Here is a 17,191-nt window from a genome sequence, read left to right on the forward strand (position 1 = left end):
GGGTCTTGACCCCTCAACATTATGCTGTGCCCCTCCCCCCCAATTAAAATGTCTTGCTGTAGCGGGAGCCCTGCATCTTGCTCGGGCCGCCGTCAGAATAACGCGAGCTCAGGCTGAGAAAGAGCACGCCCTGTCACTCCTGCGAGTGATCCCACCCCCCTCCACGCTGCCACTCTGCATAATGCGAGCTGTACAGCCACGGCCACCAGACCAAGAGAATCAGGAGATATACATAATTGCTCTCATCACAGCTCTGCACTCCACAGTGTTCTGCACCCATGCATCATCCCTGGGGGAGGGAGGGGGCACAGTATTATGATACATTGAGCTCTGTACAAGGGGGGGGAGAGGTGACTGCTGTCTTTTCTTCAAGCTTGGTAAGTTTTGTAAAGGCGGTATAGGTGCAGAATAAGGGTGCTATTTGAGGGGTGTTAGTATATAGAGGGGGTGTCAGGTCAGTATATTGAGGGGAGGTGTCAGTATATAGAAGAGGATTAAGTCTACATGGGTGAGCCCTTTCTGCTCCCTCCCCCAGCATCCTCATTGGCAGGGAGTAGAGTGACTTTCATGAAAGAAAGGACTATCAGCAGCACAGGATTCTGGGACATGTAGTCCCCAACTAAAGCGGCCCCATGCAGCCTCCTATGGGGCAGGGAACTAGAGATCCCAGCATGCTCTCTAGCGAGGGGATTCACAAGGCAGAGACTGCCTGGGAGAAAGTTGAGTTCCACCACGAGGCAGAGAAAGACAGACAGGATGAGAATGGGGCAGGTAAGCTTACACTTTATTGGCCACTGGAGCGATACTAAAAAAAATCTATTTATTTGAATAGGCAGAGGGATTTGGGATAGTGCGCAGGTAACTTTTTCCTTTGTTTTTTACCCTATGTATTGGAGTACAGGGCTTAATATTGTATATTTGTATGCATTTGATACCCATTGTCAGGATATATAAAGTGATTATATATATAAAATTATATATATGTATGAATGACACACACACTCTATATTATAATATATACATATAACTTTTCAACCTTTTGCCACATTTCAGGCTCCAAACATAAAGATATAAAATTTTTATTTTTTGTTTAGAATCACCAACAAGTGGGACACAATTGTGAAGTGGAACGAAATCTATTGGATTTTTGAATTTTTTTTAACTAATAAAAAAATGAAAAGTGGGGCGTGCAACATTATTCGGCCCCCTTGCGTTAATACTTTGTAGAGCCACCTTTTGCTGCGATTACAGCTGCAAGTCGCTTGGGGTATGTCTCTATCAGTTTTGCACATCGAGAGACTGAAATTCTTGCCCATTCTTCCTTGCAAAACAGCTCGAGCTCAGTGAGGTTGGATGGAGAGCGTTTGTGAACAGCAGTTTTCAGCTCTTTCCACAGATTCTCGATTGGATTCAGGTCCGGCCTTTGACTTGGCCATTCTAACACCTGGATACGTTTATTTGTGAACCATTCCTTTGTAGATTTTGCTGTATGTTTGGGATCATTGTCTTGTTGGAAGATAAATCTCTGTCCCAGTTTCAGGTCTTTTGCAGACTCCAACAGGTTTTCATCCAGAATGGTCCTGTATTTGGCTGCATCCATCTTCCCCTCAATTTTAACCATCTTCCCTGTCCCTGCTGAAGAAAAGCAGGCCCAAACCATGATGCTGCCACCACCATGTTTGACAGTGGGGATGGTGTGTTGAGGGTGATGAGCTGTGTTGCTTTTACGCCAAACATATCGTTTTGCATTGTAGGCAAAAAGTTCGATTTTGGTTTCATCTGACGAGAGCACCTTCTTCCACATGTTTGGTGTGTCTCCCAGGTGGCTTGTGGCAAACTTTAGACGAGACTTTTTATGGATATCTTTGAGAAATGGCTTTCTTCTTGCCACTCTTCCATAAAGGCCAGATTTGTGCAGTGTACGACTGATTGTTGTCCTATGGACAGACACTCCCACCTCAGCTGTAGTTCTCTGCAGTTCATCCAGAGTGATCATGGGCCTCTTGGCTGCATCTCTGATCAGTCTTCTCCTTGTCTGAGCTGAAAGTTTAGAGGGACGGCCAGGTCTTGGTAGATTTGCAGCGGTCTGATACTCCTTCCATTTCAAAATGATCGCTTGCACAGTGTTCCTTGGGATGTTTAAAGCTTGGGAAATCTTTTTGTATCCAAATCCGGCTTTAAACTTCTCCACAACAGTATTACGGACTTGCCTGGTGTGTTCCTTGGTCTTCATGATGCTCTCTGCGCTTTCAACAGAACCCTGAGACTATCACAGAGCAGGTGCATTTATACAGAGACTTGATTACACACAGGTGGATTCTATTTATCACCATCAGTCATTTAGGACAACATTGGATCATTCAGAGATCCTCGCTGAACTTCTGGAATGAGTTTGCTGCACTGAAAGTAAAGGGGCCGAATAATTTTGCACGCACCACTTTTCAGTTTTTTTATATGCTAAAAAAGTTTAAAATATCCAATAGATTTTGTTCCACTTCACAATTGTGTCCCACTTGTTGGTGATTCTTCACAAAAAATTTAAATTTCATATCTTTATGTTTGAAGCCTGAAATGTGGCAAAAGGTTGAAAAGTTCAAGGGGGCCGAATACTTTCGCAAGGCACTATATTATATATACACACACACACACACACACACACACGTTTTATAGTTGGCCCTCCTACTTCTGTCTCTGTCCCCCAGTGTGGCCCCCCCCTCCAAATATGAAAGCTGGAGACGCCGCCACTGGAGACCATTTATCAAGAAAGTCCCATTCAAAGGGGCTAAGCGGCTTCACATTGTTAGGAGGAAGCTATGATTCCACAGGTTATTTAAAGTCCTCATAGAGGCATATTTTAAATGCTGAGTTGGGAAGGTCTTTGCATTCATAATAGCTTCAAAAGATGCTACGCCTGGAACAACAGGCTGCTCATCTAATTGGAGGGCAGAACACATTATCAAGAACTCCTTGTAAAGCTGAATTATATGGAACTTGCTGAATAAAGGTTTTTCAGCAGAAAGCTGTTAAAGCATAAGTTGATTTAAAAAAAAAAAAAAAATAAGAAAGAAAGGAGCTTGCAGATCATTGCAACTGCAATCAGCAGATCATGGGTGCAATGTCAGGCTCCTATAGAATTCTCAGTATAGCTGTCTGCCCACACCACCTACAGGGGCAGAAAGTTATTGGAGAGCAGGAAGATCAACAAACTACATATGAAAACACTCACCAGCGCTCTCGCAGTCCATTGAGAACCATGAGTGCCTGCTGTGGTGGCCGACAGTTGTCATTCATTCACAAATGGGCAGCGTTCTTTTAAATTGTGACAGCAGGGGCAGGGAAAAAGGTCCCCCACCAGCTGCCACAGTCACAGGCAGGTGCTCTTTGGTAGCATGTTACTTACTCTAAAGCCCTATACACACTATTAGATTTTCTGCAGATTTTTGTTTTCAGATTTACCAAAACATATAATATGGAGGTCAAACCTTAAAGCGGAGGTCCACCCTAAAATGGACCTCCGCTCATCGGAACCCCCCCCCCATCCGGCGCCACAATCGGCACCTTTCAGGGGGGAGGGGGGTGCAGTTACCTGGATAATCCAGGTAACTGCACCCACTTCCGGGCTAGCTCTCTGCGGAACGAGCGTAGGTTACGCCCCCGTTCCGCAAGCGCCCGCCCCCTTCAGCAAGTGCCCCGCTGCCTGCTGGGAAACACACAGCTCCCAGAGGCAGCGGGGACCGTCCGGATTGCGCCGCGCGGCTCGCGCATGCGCAGTAGGGAACCGGGAAATGAAGCCTAAAGGCTCCATTTCCTGATTCCCATACCCAAGATGGCGGCGGGACCCGGCAGCCGAGCGAGCGATCGGCTTCGGGTGCCGACATCGCGGGCGCGCTGGACAGGTAAGTGTCACTATTTAAAAGTCAGCAGCTGCAGTATTTGTAGTTGCTGGCTTTAAAAAAAAAAAAAAAAAAAAAAAAAAAAAAAAAAACGCGGAGTCCCGGTGGACTCCCGCTTTAAGAGTTTCAATTTGTATGCAATCAGGCAGGTCCTTGCATTACATGGTTCTGTAAAATCTGAAGACAAAAATCTGCAGAAAATCTAATAGTGTGTATGGGGCTTTAGTCTCTGTGAATCAGTAATGGCAATAGGGGCCTCAGAGACACTTAGATGTGGCGGTCCATCCGGGTCAGAATTAGATTTTGTCATGGATTAGAACCATACTTAGAACCTATGCATGCAGACTGGGAATACTGACAAATAATCCTCACCAACAATAGAGGAGTAAGGGCTGAGGTCACCTATTGCAGTGAGGCTGTACTAGGCGGATCTTTCAAAAGACATGTTGCATCACATAGCAGACAAGGTGCAACACAAACAAGGCAAAGTCCCCCTTACATGAACACGAGCAGCTGATGCCGAAGAGGGTCGCAAATGCCGAAGGAGAACAAATCGCTGAAGGCAGGCAGCAGAGCGAGACCAAACAACGGTGAATCCACAAAGCGCTTTCAAAGCAAGAGCAGCAGGGGGATGTTCCCTCCTTTAGGCTGGATGATGGGAGAATGAGTGTACAGCACTTGCATGAAACATTCCACCCAGCGAGGGACAACAGTGTTACATGTCCCTCAATCTCAACTGCTCCCCCCCCCCCCCCATTTTGGACATAGAACCCATGTCAGTATTTTTTGCCATTTGTGTCCTATTGGGGGCATTTCCCTGCACTTCCTGTGGCAAAATAAGAGAGGGGAAATCCCTGCAAAAGTAAGGGAATCTCCCCAGGTCACCAGAACTGTGTGCCCTTGGTAATATTTCCCCTATTTTACTGTTCTGGGGACAACCCAAAAATTTGGGATTCTCTTTTACTTTGACTGATGATAGCAAACAGGACAAACAGCGAGGCTGAATCTCTCAAACAAGGGCAGAGGTAGTAATAAAATCCTGGCAGGTATTCTAATACACCTCCACTCTGTCCAAACCTAAAAAAGTTTTGCCTTTAGTTATACTTCAACTGTTACCACTGTAGGATGCCAGTAGGGATCGAACAATTATTGCAGGCCGATATCACAATTTTTCAAGAAAATCGGTATCGGTCAAGACCGAGACCGATATTACTGATAATGGTCTCTGCGGGCCATAGCCATCGTTTTAGGGTCCATATGTGAAATATAATTCATGCAGAAAATTCATGCAAAAAAAATGGAATATATATATATATATATATATATATATATATATATATATATATATATATATATATATATATATATATATAATAAATTGTGCATAAATAAATATGTACACTCCTCTAATTAGAGCTTAAATTCAAAAATATTAGTCCATCTCCAAACGAAAATCGTTTTAGCTTGTGATTTCCACCGCGATGAACCACACCAACAGAAAAGTGTCACCAAGAAAGCAGGAAAAGGACTTTCCACCACCAAAAACACTGACGCTAATCAGCTACATAGATCCCATATCAGAGATCAAATATCGCCACTGTCATATCACTCCTTCTGGACCTGAACTGCATGGAGGATGTATCCCTTTAAGCCACTCTGTTCCAATGTTGGTATATTCCTACGGCCACACGGCTCATTGCCAATCGCATAAATAAAAAGGGGAATCGCCATAGTGTAATATTGCCAAGAAATGTAATAAAATGAAAGAATCGCACTTACATATATCATAAGAAACTCGCATCAATAGTAAAAAGAACTCTGCCGGCCGGCTAATGTAATGCTGCCTGTTGCTTCCGGGTTCAGCGTAGATTGCGGTGACGTCAGCACGCTGCTCCTCCCGTTAAATCTTTGGGCCCATCTAAGAGTTCATCATGTTGAATTATTTAATGAAGCACAGAGAAAAACAGAATCACAAAGTGAAATACCACAATCCCACCAAACAATAAAAGATAGGTTTCAGAAAAAAGCTAAGTGGCTAAAATTCGGATGGAAGATCCCAACTGCTGAACAGAGCAATCACAGAGATGATGGTTACTGATATCCAACCATTTACAATGGTGTCTGACTTGGGATTTCAGCGGTTGATGTCCATAGCTGAGCCAAGGTACCTACTGAAGAGTGAAAAGTATTCCCGAACCAAAATGCCGGTAAAGATTTACCGAAAAAGTAAAAGGCTATGCTGCAACCACAGTATGCTGGCAACTCACTCTCATTCACGACTGACTGCTTGGTCATGACCAACAGTCACTAATGAGTCTTACATGCCACTTCATTGACATCGAATGGACAAAAAGGCAATTGGTGTTGAATATAAAGGTGATGCAAGGATCCCACACTGGAGAGTACATTACAGAAATATTTCTAGGCATGCATGAAGACTGGAGAATAAACAAAGAGTGATGCTTGTGTTGCGTGACAGCGGCACAAACATGGTGAAAGGAATGAGGCTTTCTGAAGTGTCAGACCTCAGTTGCATGGCAAACACCCTGCAACTTATGGTAAATGCTGGTCTGTCAAGCCAAAAAGCTTTGATAGATATATTCGGCATGCTGAAGAGGTGAGCAGACCATTTCCACCATTCAGTCCTTGCCAAGCCTACCCAAAAACATCCTAATTCAGGCTGTTCCAATACAACACGCTGGAATTCAACACTTCACATGCAGCAAAGAATGCTGGAACAGAAGAGAGCTCTGAGCATCTAATCAGACGAACATGGAGGATATAGTTGCCCTAATGCTGATCAGTGGGACATTGTAGCCAATGTCATTAGGACCCTCCTCCCCATAGAGGAAGCGCTACAAGAGGCAAGTCATTACGACTCATCTGTGTCATCTGTAATTCCATGTGTGAGAGTGCTGAAGATGCTTCTTCAAGAGAATGAAGGACCCACCACATGTGGCATTAAAACAGTAAGGCAGGTCATAAGGGAAGGCCTCACCAAACGCGTTGAGAAGTATGAAGAGAATAAAAATGTTGTGCTGGCATGTCTTTTGGATCCTTGATACAAGAATCGTGCTCTCTCATCTAAAGATGTATTAGCCAAGGCAAAACAATGGCTGACAGAAGATCAACACAAGCTGCTGGAGGTTCCTGAAGAAAGGTCAAGTCCTGTTCCATAGGCAAAAAGGAAGGGAGATGAAATCCCTTCAAATTGATGGGATCTCTTGGGGACCCCCAGCTAAACAGAACGAGTGTTCCTATTGGAATATTCCCCCTCTTTTACTTTTCTGGAGGAAACCCAAAATTTTCGATTTTCTTTTACTTTCACCTTCAATTATAATGGTAGGCAGGACAAATAGAGAGGATGAATCTCCTTAATTGTGGCACAGACAGCGATAAAAACATGACAGGTGTAATTCATCTACCCTCTATTCAAAACAAATGTTATTCTTTAAACTCTCACTGGAAAAATTGTGTACAGAGGATTAATTAATGGGAATGTAACTGTCACATTGTCACACTGGTTGTGCTCTCAACCAAAACTGTCAAACCATCCAATGGCTGGTGTCATAACTGATCACATGTGCAGCATCATGGCAGTTGAAGAATAAATAGAGGCCAAGATGGCAGCTTCCTTGGCTGAAGACGATAAGAGGGTTTACTTCAACTTTTAAGAGAGTCTGGTCCCTCCAGTGTAATCTGGCCAATACAAGTAATTTGAACCCATATTGTGAAAAACAGTTTGAACCCATCCCTTTAAAGACATTAAAAGCAAGAAAAGTTTTGGTCAGAACCAGCTATTGATATAGGCTGCTTATATTATTCATCGAGATAAAACCAACTGGTTTCTACAATGGTTAAATGTTACAGAATATGAAGTCATTGATAGTCCATTAAAAAGGTGTTCCTACCTCACTGTCTTTTGGGCAACTTCGCTTGCTACTGCAATTATAGAAATCCTTGTTCACGCGCAGCTCCTCTTCATTGCACTCTGAGGAAGCAACCCGTTTCTTACTGACATATTCTGTTGATTTCTGTTCATCTTCAAAATTTGGGGAGGCAAAGGTGCCTTCGAAAGTCAACTTCTTTTTCACTTCCCATGTCCTGAAATCTAAATCTCCTAGAAGAGCATCTTTCTCTAGCTCATCTACTTCAAGCACCACATTTGGCGACTCCATTGGTTCATGAGTAAGGTGCCTAAAACATATTTTTTCAGACAAAATTGGATTCACGTCATCATTTATTTTGTATTCTTGTTCAGACTCCAGATTATTTGGCTGAAACTTTGATGGAAAGAGAACCTCTAAATCACCTGAAGGAATTTCTTGCTCCACCTGTTGCCTCCACAATTTGTTGTGTCGCTGTTTACTAAAAAATATAAAATAAAATACATTTTAAAAAAAGGTTACTGATTGTAATCACTGGTCAACAGGTCTGGCATCTAGAAAGGTACACTGTCAGCCCAACTGTGATTTAACCCCCCTGGCAGTATTCCAGAGTCTGGCTCGGTGTGAAAATTCAGTATCATTAGCGGTAACCCCCGAGCCAGACTCGGGATCACATCGCTGGATCCAGGATGAGTATGCTTACATTATCCCCTGGAGCCAGCGATGTCTCACCGCAGTGGGAGCGGCTCGTACTCCGCTCGATCTATCACGGAGCCAAGCTCTGTTCCCTGTGAGCGCTGCGATGCACGGGGACGGAGAACGGCGCCAAATTCAAAAAGTAAAACACACACATGACATACAGTATACTGTAATCTTACAGATTACATTACTGTATGTAATGATTTCACATCCTTTTTGTCCCTAGTGGTCTGCCCAGTGTCCTGCATGCAGTTTTATATTATAAAAACTGTTCTGCCTGGAAACTGGAGATTGTCCATAGCAACCAAAATTGTCCCTTTACATCAAAAGTGGCTTTAGACCAGCTAGAAAACAGCGATAATAAATTAGAATCACTCGCAGAATTGAGCAATAGTGATTTGTGGCGAGATCCGTCATCAAATACTGAAAAGCAATGACAGTGACAGTGACAGTGACAATTCTGCAACTGAGCAAATTTCAGTGTTTTTGATTTGATTACATTATTGAATAATTTGTATTATTATTATATAATAATTTGGTATTATTTATAGTTATTTATTATATTTTAATTTATGATTTTGTTTTTCAAACTATCATACCCGGGATGTCTACTAGACTCTGGTTTGGACAGAGTTAAGTGAGTTATTCCTAAGAATTACAGGCCTACAATATAAAACGCCAAAATTCCATGCAAAATAATTGTACCGCTTTCAGCACCTAAAATCCAACATAATCATACCGCCAGGGAGGTTAAAGCACATAAAACCCAAAGTACGGGTGATAAAAGTACATATTCTTGTCAAGATACAAATACAGGAAGTTTTTCAGATGGCTCCCAGCTCACCTGCTTAACGAACAGTATAAGCAGCAGAAAGATGTTTTTGTAATTGTTAAAGATTTTTTCGTTTGAGATGTTGTGGGGCAGATTTCAATCCTTTTCTTAAATCTTCACTACTGAATTATTCAGCTTCTGCGACTGCCTGTGCTCAGTTTTTCTAACCCATGGTTGTCACCAGCCAGAATTCCAAATATATGTGATGAGAATCCACTAGTAGCATGCACCTATATTTCTGCATTGCATCTGGTTATGAATTTACCTTTGGAAAATGTTAAGGAATCGGGTAAAGGGTAACTCTACTTTCATGGGACAAAAATAATTAGCAGATAAAAAATAATATAGCGTATACAATTGCGATTGAAGTCATATTGTAATTGAATGTTATTAAAAATTACCTTTTCCCTTCAATCTGCAGCCCTGTCATTTTCTGTAAAAATAAATTCAATATGGCTGCCTGGAGGCGTTCTGTACACAGATGATGTACAGAACATCTCTCAGAAATGCAATTTCCTGCTTGAGTGATTGGTGCACTGATTTTTCCAAAAGTCTGTACTAAGATACAAGTCAGAATTTGGACATCCCCTGCAACAATGTCATATTTGGTGAGATACTCCCAAAGGGAAATCCTGTCTAAAGAGATGCATCCCCTGCCAAATTACTCAGAGCCCTGTAGGTGCAGCAGCTGATTGATAATTGGTGATTGTATCTCACCTAAAATTAGATTTTTGACGGGGGGGGGGGAGAAGAGGTGTCAAAAATGTGACTTGTACAGTATCTTAGCGGGGGGGGTTTACACAATCTGTATAGAGAATGCCTCCAGGTAGCCATATACTAAAAATTACAACACTGCAGATTGAAAATGAAAAGCAATTTTTAATAACATTAAATCACAATACAATTTGCGTAGCAATTGTACATGCTATATATTTTTTTTTGCCTACAAAAGTGTAGTTACCCTTTATGTCAGTGACTCCGAGCCTAGCCTATAATGGCTGTGGAGAAGGATAATAATACCAGTTTTATCCTTTAGCAGCAGTGCTGGCAAGTATAATAATATGAGATAGTAATATGAGATAAAATATCCTGTTCCAAAGTTTTTCTAAGAAATGATGGTAAGTTACCTGGCATCAAGGATTCCCTCATACTCCAAGAGCTGGCGCATGAAACCAGCATTTGGCCTGGCGACACTGCGCCTTTGTCTGACATAACTATATGCGTTCTCCATGGACCAGCCATACTCTTTCATGGCATAAGCAATGACTGTTGAAGCTGAGCGGCTAACTCCCATTTTACAGTGCACCAGACATTTGGAATTATTTTTCCTGTAGACATAACAAGCCAAGAAAAATCATGTTGCAGCATTTCCATGTCTCTTATATCAACACCAGTTATCACTTGTCCATGCATCTGTACAAGCTAATAAAATGCTAATACAAATATCAACATTCAGTTGCTTTCTCCTAGTATTCCCCCCCCCCCCCATAGAAATATAATTTTCTTTGATAAAAATTTTAAATAAGATAAATTAGTGGGGGAAAATATTTAAATATTTATGGTTTATCTACTATAAAAGTAGTAGAATATTCAAGTGCAGCATTATAATTAGGTGAAATTGTTGAATAAAAAAACAAAAAATAAATAAATAAAAAAAGGGGTCTAAAGGGTTTTTTGGGATTATAGCCAAAGGCTCTCTTTAAGCATCATGTGCATAGAATTTAAATATATATTTATAATAAGTGCAGTGCTGCTCCTCATGCAATACTGAAAAACAAAAAAAACAAATGAATATATACAAATAAAGTGCAAAATTTTCCACTAGTAGATCCTCCGAAAAAGTTACGTGGGTGTGATGTAACACGTAAGGGCGAAGTTGGTGAAGTCCTTACGCTACATAGGAAGTGGTGAGACATGGAAAGTGGCGCTAACCATAGAGATGTGATCTCTCATGGCGGCATATACACCTGTTTATCGTAGTGTATCAGTTAAAATGCACATAATATAGGAAAGGTTTTACAGAAAGCAGTGTGATCCCAATATGTTTAATTTGAGCGGATATCCTGGTTGAAGGTGGATATCGGACCCATTACTTATACAAAGAAAAAAAAGTTGCTCATCCATGCCATAAAGTTAAAAGCACCATTGAAGGAAAGGAGTCCCAGGTCTTGAAGAGGGGAGATTGATGGTATAACCCCTAAAAGGAGAATGTATGTTTTGACCTATATTATACATAGGTCAACTCCAGAGATGAGAGTATAGTGAGCACAGAGTAGTGAAACACAGCAATATACAGTAAATTCCTTGGGAACACAGAGCTTAATTGATGCATATATGGTGTACGTGGACTTTCACACTGGGGCTTTCTATTATTGATTTTAATATTCTGCCATAAGGTAATTGAACATTGTATTTTTTTTTCAAATTTATGTGCAGCACGTTGAATATTTGTTCATTTCAGTATTTAGTCAGTATGTATTCATTTCAGTATTTAGTCATTTGATCATCACATGTTCTTAAAAGTGATTCTAAAGAAAATAATAAAAAAAAAAAAAAAAACCCTAGCGCCGACCGTGCGCACATATGCGCTTCGGCAGCTGCAGGCATCACCCCAATACCATTTTTTATAGCAGGCGGTCGGCTCTTTAGGAATAACAACCGATGCAGCTAAAAGCATCTCAGTTTTTATCCCAGAGGAGCAGGGCTACTCCCCCTCCCGCCGCTGTTCCTGGGCCTCCCAACCCACAATTCGGCACTTCCGCCGGCTAGAGAGAGACTGAATCAAAGCCAGGAATGGCTTGGCTCCAGTCTCCTATGTGTAAATACAGAAGCAACGTCACAACATCACTTCCAGTTTACTCAGGCGCCAATGGCGCCGGATTTCACCGCTTGCTGACCGCCTCACGCAGATAGGCTCATACAGGCAAACTAATGTAACTGTATGTGGCCCTTTAAGAGGTGGCCTCTGCACGCGTGCGCCATCGGCAAGTTCCGTGAGTCGCGTTGGGGGTCCCACCGACTTTATCGCTGCTAGGATACCCGTGATCGTCTCATGGAGAGGAAGAACAGGGATATGCTAATATAAACAACCATCTCCCCGTTCTGCCTAGTGACAGTGTCACTGATCTCTCCTCCCTGTGATCGGGAGCAGAGATCAGTGAAGTGTCATACGTAGCCACGCCCCCAACAGTTAGAAACACTCCCCAGGACACATTTAACCCCTACACTGCCCCCTAGTGGTTAACCCCTTCACTGCCAGTGTCATTTACACAGGAATCAATGCATTTGTATAGAACGGATTGCTGTATAAATGACAATGGTCCCAAAAATGCGTCAAAAATGTCCAATGTGTCCACCATAATGTCACAGTCACGATAAAAATTGCTGATCGCCGCCATTACTGGTCAAAAAAAAAAATATTAATAAAAATGCCATAAAACTATCCCCTATTTTGTAAATGCTATAACTTTTGCGCAACCCAATCAATAATCACTTATTGCGATTTTTTTACAAAAAATATGTAGAAGAATATGTATCGGCCTAAACTGAGGGAAAAAATTGTTTATATATTTTTGGGGGATATTATAGCAAAATGTAAAAAATAATGCGTTTTTTTTTTAATTGTCGCACGTTTGTTTATAGCGCAAAAAATAAAAACTGCAGGGGTGATCAAATAAGAAAAAAAGAAAGCTCTATTTGGGGGGGGGGGGGGGAGGACGACGTCAATTTTAATTTGGGAGCCAAGCCGCACGACTGCGCAAATGCCAGTTAAAATGACAGTGCCAAAATCGCAAAAAGTACTCTGGTCAGGGAGGGGGTAAATCCTTCCAAGGCTGAAGTGGTTGAAAAAAACCCCCCAAAAAACACAACAGTATTCAGAATCACTGTTTTTGGCTATCTCAATACTTTGAAGTGCAAGGGAGGGATTTTAGGTCTTTTTAGACCCCCCAATCCCTCCATAAAGAGTACCTGCCACCACCTATTATTGTCAAAGGGGATGCTTACACTAATTTATATATATATATATTTTTTAAAGTGCCTACATCCCTGCGAACTTGCGCAGCAAACAAAATGCATACCTAAGTCATGCCCGCATATGTAAACAGTGTTAAAATCACACATGTGAGGTATCGCGATTGTCAGAGAGAGAGCAACAATTGTAGCAGACCTTCTCTGTAACTCTAACCTGGTAATCGCAATTTTTTTTCAAAGCGTCGCCTATGGAGATTTTTAGGTACCGTAGTTTGTCATCATTCCACGAGTGTGGGCAATTTCAAAGCATGACATGTTAGGTATCTCTTTACTTGACGTAACATCATCTTTCAGATTATACAAAAAAAATTGGGCTAACTTTACTGTTTAGTTTTTTTTGAATTCATGAAAGTGTTTTTTTCCCCCAAAAAAAATTGCAAATGAAAGACCGCTGTGCAAATACAGTGTGACATAAAATATTGCAACGATTGCCATTTTATTCTCTAGGGTCTATGCTACACAAATATATATACTGTTTGGGGATTCTAAGTAATTTTACCAGAAGGTTTTTTTTTTACCTTAATGCAAAGAATGCATTAAAGTAAAAAATCTTGAACATTTAGGACGGATTTAATATTAAGATTTTTCAAGTGGCATACACTAGTGGAACGTTTTGCACTTTATATCCAGCACCCCGGATATTTGTATATATTTATTTGTTTTTTATATACATATATTTTTTTTTCTAAGAGCACTGCTCTTATCCCTACGATAGTTAAATCTATATTCGGGAGCACGTCAGTGCTGGCTAGCTGCCAAGTGTTCTTTTATGAGACTGTTCGCCATTTATTATTTTAATTTTTAATTGATGGTAGAGCGAAGGTTTTTTTTGCACTTGGGCTCAGTTCACATCTTGGCGTATGGGGGTGAAACCGGCGGCAAAATATAATCGCAGGATGCCCGTCGCCAAAAAGAAGCTCATGTATTTCTTTTGGGCGACAGGCGTTCCCACGATTCTGTTCACATGATTTTACAGCGGAGATGAATCGTGGGAAAATTGCGCTGCATTTGGGGTGCTACTGAAATTGACAGGGAAAAAAAAAAAAAGGGGGAATACACGGGTGTCTGGCGATTTACCACTTTGCGAATCGTGAGCAGAATTGCATAGATTCTGCCCACGATTCGGAATGCGGAGATGTGAACATAGCCTTATACTGTATATGCATAGAATTTTTAATAGAGCTATAGTTTCTAAAATAATATTTACAGTACATGCATACGTGTAGAAGTACTTGTGGTAATACCCCATGAGAGTAAACCAATACCAACTTTGCTTTGTTAATGAAGTTATAGGTATCATTCCAATGGGACAGCAGGTCAGTACTCTCCTCGTCATAAACACGAATGTTGTGATAGGCAAAAAGGCCAGGAAAGAAGTTGTCTATTTCTCTGGTCACATTAAGTATATAGCCAATTCTAGAAAAAAAAAAAAAAAAAACACAAGACACGTTAAAATTTGAACAAAGTAAACTTAAATCAATTTATACAACGTAGAAAAGAGGAAGAAACATAGAAATCTGGCTCTTATCCACCTCATTACATGCTGCCTGAATACAATAAAAATGTAAAAAAAAAATTGCACTGGTCCAAGTCCAAGGATTGAAGGATTTTGTATAATCAATGTAGTCAAACTTCAAATCTGTGGGCATGCGAAACACATCGAGACATCCTTTTAAAAAACACTGAAGTTTTGCCATTGTTCCTAATAAAATAAATGAGTGCTTGGGTGTGATCAGTGCAGGTTTTATCCATTTGTATTATACAGCAAGTTGCCAATACCTTTTCCTTCTCAGTGGAGGGCAGCCTGATCTGCAAAGGATTTGCCATTCAGCAATACTATTTGTGAGACATAAAAACTAGCTACACAAAAGGACACCCACCAGTATCAGTACAATTATCTTTAGTGCTGGGTGTGCAGCACTGGCAATTTAAGCCAGGGCTGCCATTAAAATCATGGGATCTCCTGGTGTCATATTTCATTTGTTGGGCCTTGTAACCATTATTACACTGGTCGCATGGATGGCCTTTTTGTTCTGGCCATCCTCAGTTTAAGATGTTTCAGCAGCCGATTTAATTGCTTACTGATTATGTGGCAGCTTTTATTATTCACTCTTTGCCTATGTCCATGTTTAAGCTGGTGCAATGACCACTGCCTCAGGCTTCCTTTTTCAGAGTGGCGCTTTACTCCTGCAGCATCCCACGGAGTCACCCTTACACACAGGGAATAGAATGGCTAGGACCTCCCCTGACCCAAGTTAACAGACTGGCTTGAGACTGCATTGCTCACTGTTAAAGGATAGGCTCACCTTTTGTAACACGGTACACCCATATATAGGATGTAAAAGGTTGATGTGCTCCAGTCCCCTCACTCTCCGATCTTCCTCCATGACAGAGTACAGGGGATCCTCTCTCAGCACCCGCTGTCACAATTTCAAAAACAGTATAGCTTTAAGTTGCTATGCCCACACAGAGCTCTTTGAACGAACTACAAGTCCTGTCTGCCACCGTGGCAAACAGCTTGTAGTTCTCAATGAACTGTGAGGAAGCTGCTGAGGGCTCTCCTAGTTCATTGATGCTCCCCTAAATTCACGAACTGTTTGCCCATACTGGAGGTATGGCAAACAGCTATACTGGGTGTCTGCAGGAGCCTGGCATTATACCTACAATCTGCTGATTGCGGGTGTCATTATTTACAGCCTGTAATTTAAAAAACATAATGGAAACCCTATATAAACAATGTGGTGCTTGCTCTAATCCACAATATCAAGTGTCTAGAGACTATTCCATCTTATACACCTATACCATACGCATTATCTGCAACAACAATATAAAATAAAATCAAGAATATAGGACTAGTGCTTAAACATATACATAAGCACAAGTCCCATGTTCTTGGGTTTTATTTCATATTATATTATATTGTTGGTGCAGATAATGCCTATAAGTGTATAAGGGTATTGAAATGTTCATTAGACATTTTATATTGTGGATTAGAGTAAGCACCACATTGTTTATAGGCTTTTTAGGCATTTGTGGAGCAGTTTTAATGTTAGTCAAACGCTTCAAAACTGCCCATAGGGCATTTGGGGAGGGTTTTTAAGGCCTTGTTAATGCTTGTAAAATGCCTGTCTAATGCCCATACTAAAGCTCATTGACGCCTGTCTGACGCCTATACTAATGCCATGCAAGCATTATAAGAGCGTTTGTTGAGCATTGGAAATTTAGTCAAGTATGAGCAAGCCCTTACGTTTATACATGTGGGAACACATGCAGTTAATGTGAGCAGCTGCTCGCTTACATTTTCAAGAATTGTCTCATTTCCATTTTTATATTTATCTATATTAAAACAACTTTTTTTGATAAAGAGATGGGTAGTGACAGCACATGGGATCCATTTCCATTTATGTAAGATAATAATAAAAATGCACAATTTTTTAAGTGCAAAATCATGAGCATTTATTTTATTTAAGGTGAACTTATCCTTTAGCCTAGGTTCACACTGTAGCAATGCGGGAACCGGCGCTATTACCAAATCGCATCTCTCCCGCAGGCAGTTCACACTGCCCTCTGCGAACCGCTGCAGGTGTCAATATAACGTTATTGACACACCCAGATCAGTTCACAGATCACAGTGCATCAGAAAATGCCAATAGCTGAATGTAGTGTGCATGGACACATAGAATAACCCTATTTAGCTTCTAGGAGCAGAAAAACAATGGCTAAAAGCTTCCAGGAGATTTTAAAAAAACACTAGTGTGCTACACTACTACCTTAAAGTGGTTGTAAACCCTTACAACCAACTTTGACCTACAGGTAAGCCTAGAGATTAAGGCTTACCTGTAGGTCCA

At 41.2% G+C, this 17,191-nt stretch overlaps 1 protein-coding gene across 1 annotated transcript in view; it reads right to left on the reverse strand.

The window, feature by feature from the left end:
- SSH1 (slingshot protein phosphatase 1) overlaps nucleotides 1-17,191 on the reverse strand; it is a 122,724-nt gene that overhangs the window by 21,175 nt on the left and 84,358 nt on the right. The window contains exons 12-14 of the mRNA XM_077461293.1: nucleotides 14,613-14,759; nucleotides 10,439-10,639; nucleotides 7,805-8,261 (exon numbers count right to left, since the gene is read on the reverse strand). Coding sequence (XP_077317419.1) covers nucleotides 7,805-8,261; nucleotides 10,439-10,639; nucleotides 14,613-14,759 — 805 coding nt within the window. The remainder of the gene's footprint in view (nucleotides 1-7,804; nucleotides 8,262-10,438; nucleotides 10,640-14,612; nucleotides 14,760-17,191) is intronic.

Source organism: Lithobates pipiens, unplaced genomic scaffold (genome assembly GCF_037356315.1).
Source record: "Lithobates pipiens isolate NorthernLeopardFrog02 unplaced genomic scaffold, aLitPip1_a1.2 Scaffold_3, whole genome shotgun sequence".
Taxonomy (NCBI): domain Eukaryota; kingdom Metazoa; phylum Chordata; class Amphibia; order Anura; family Ranidae; genus Lithobates; species Lithobates pipiens.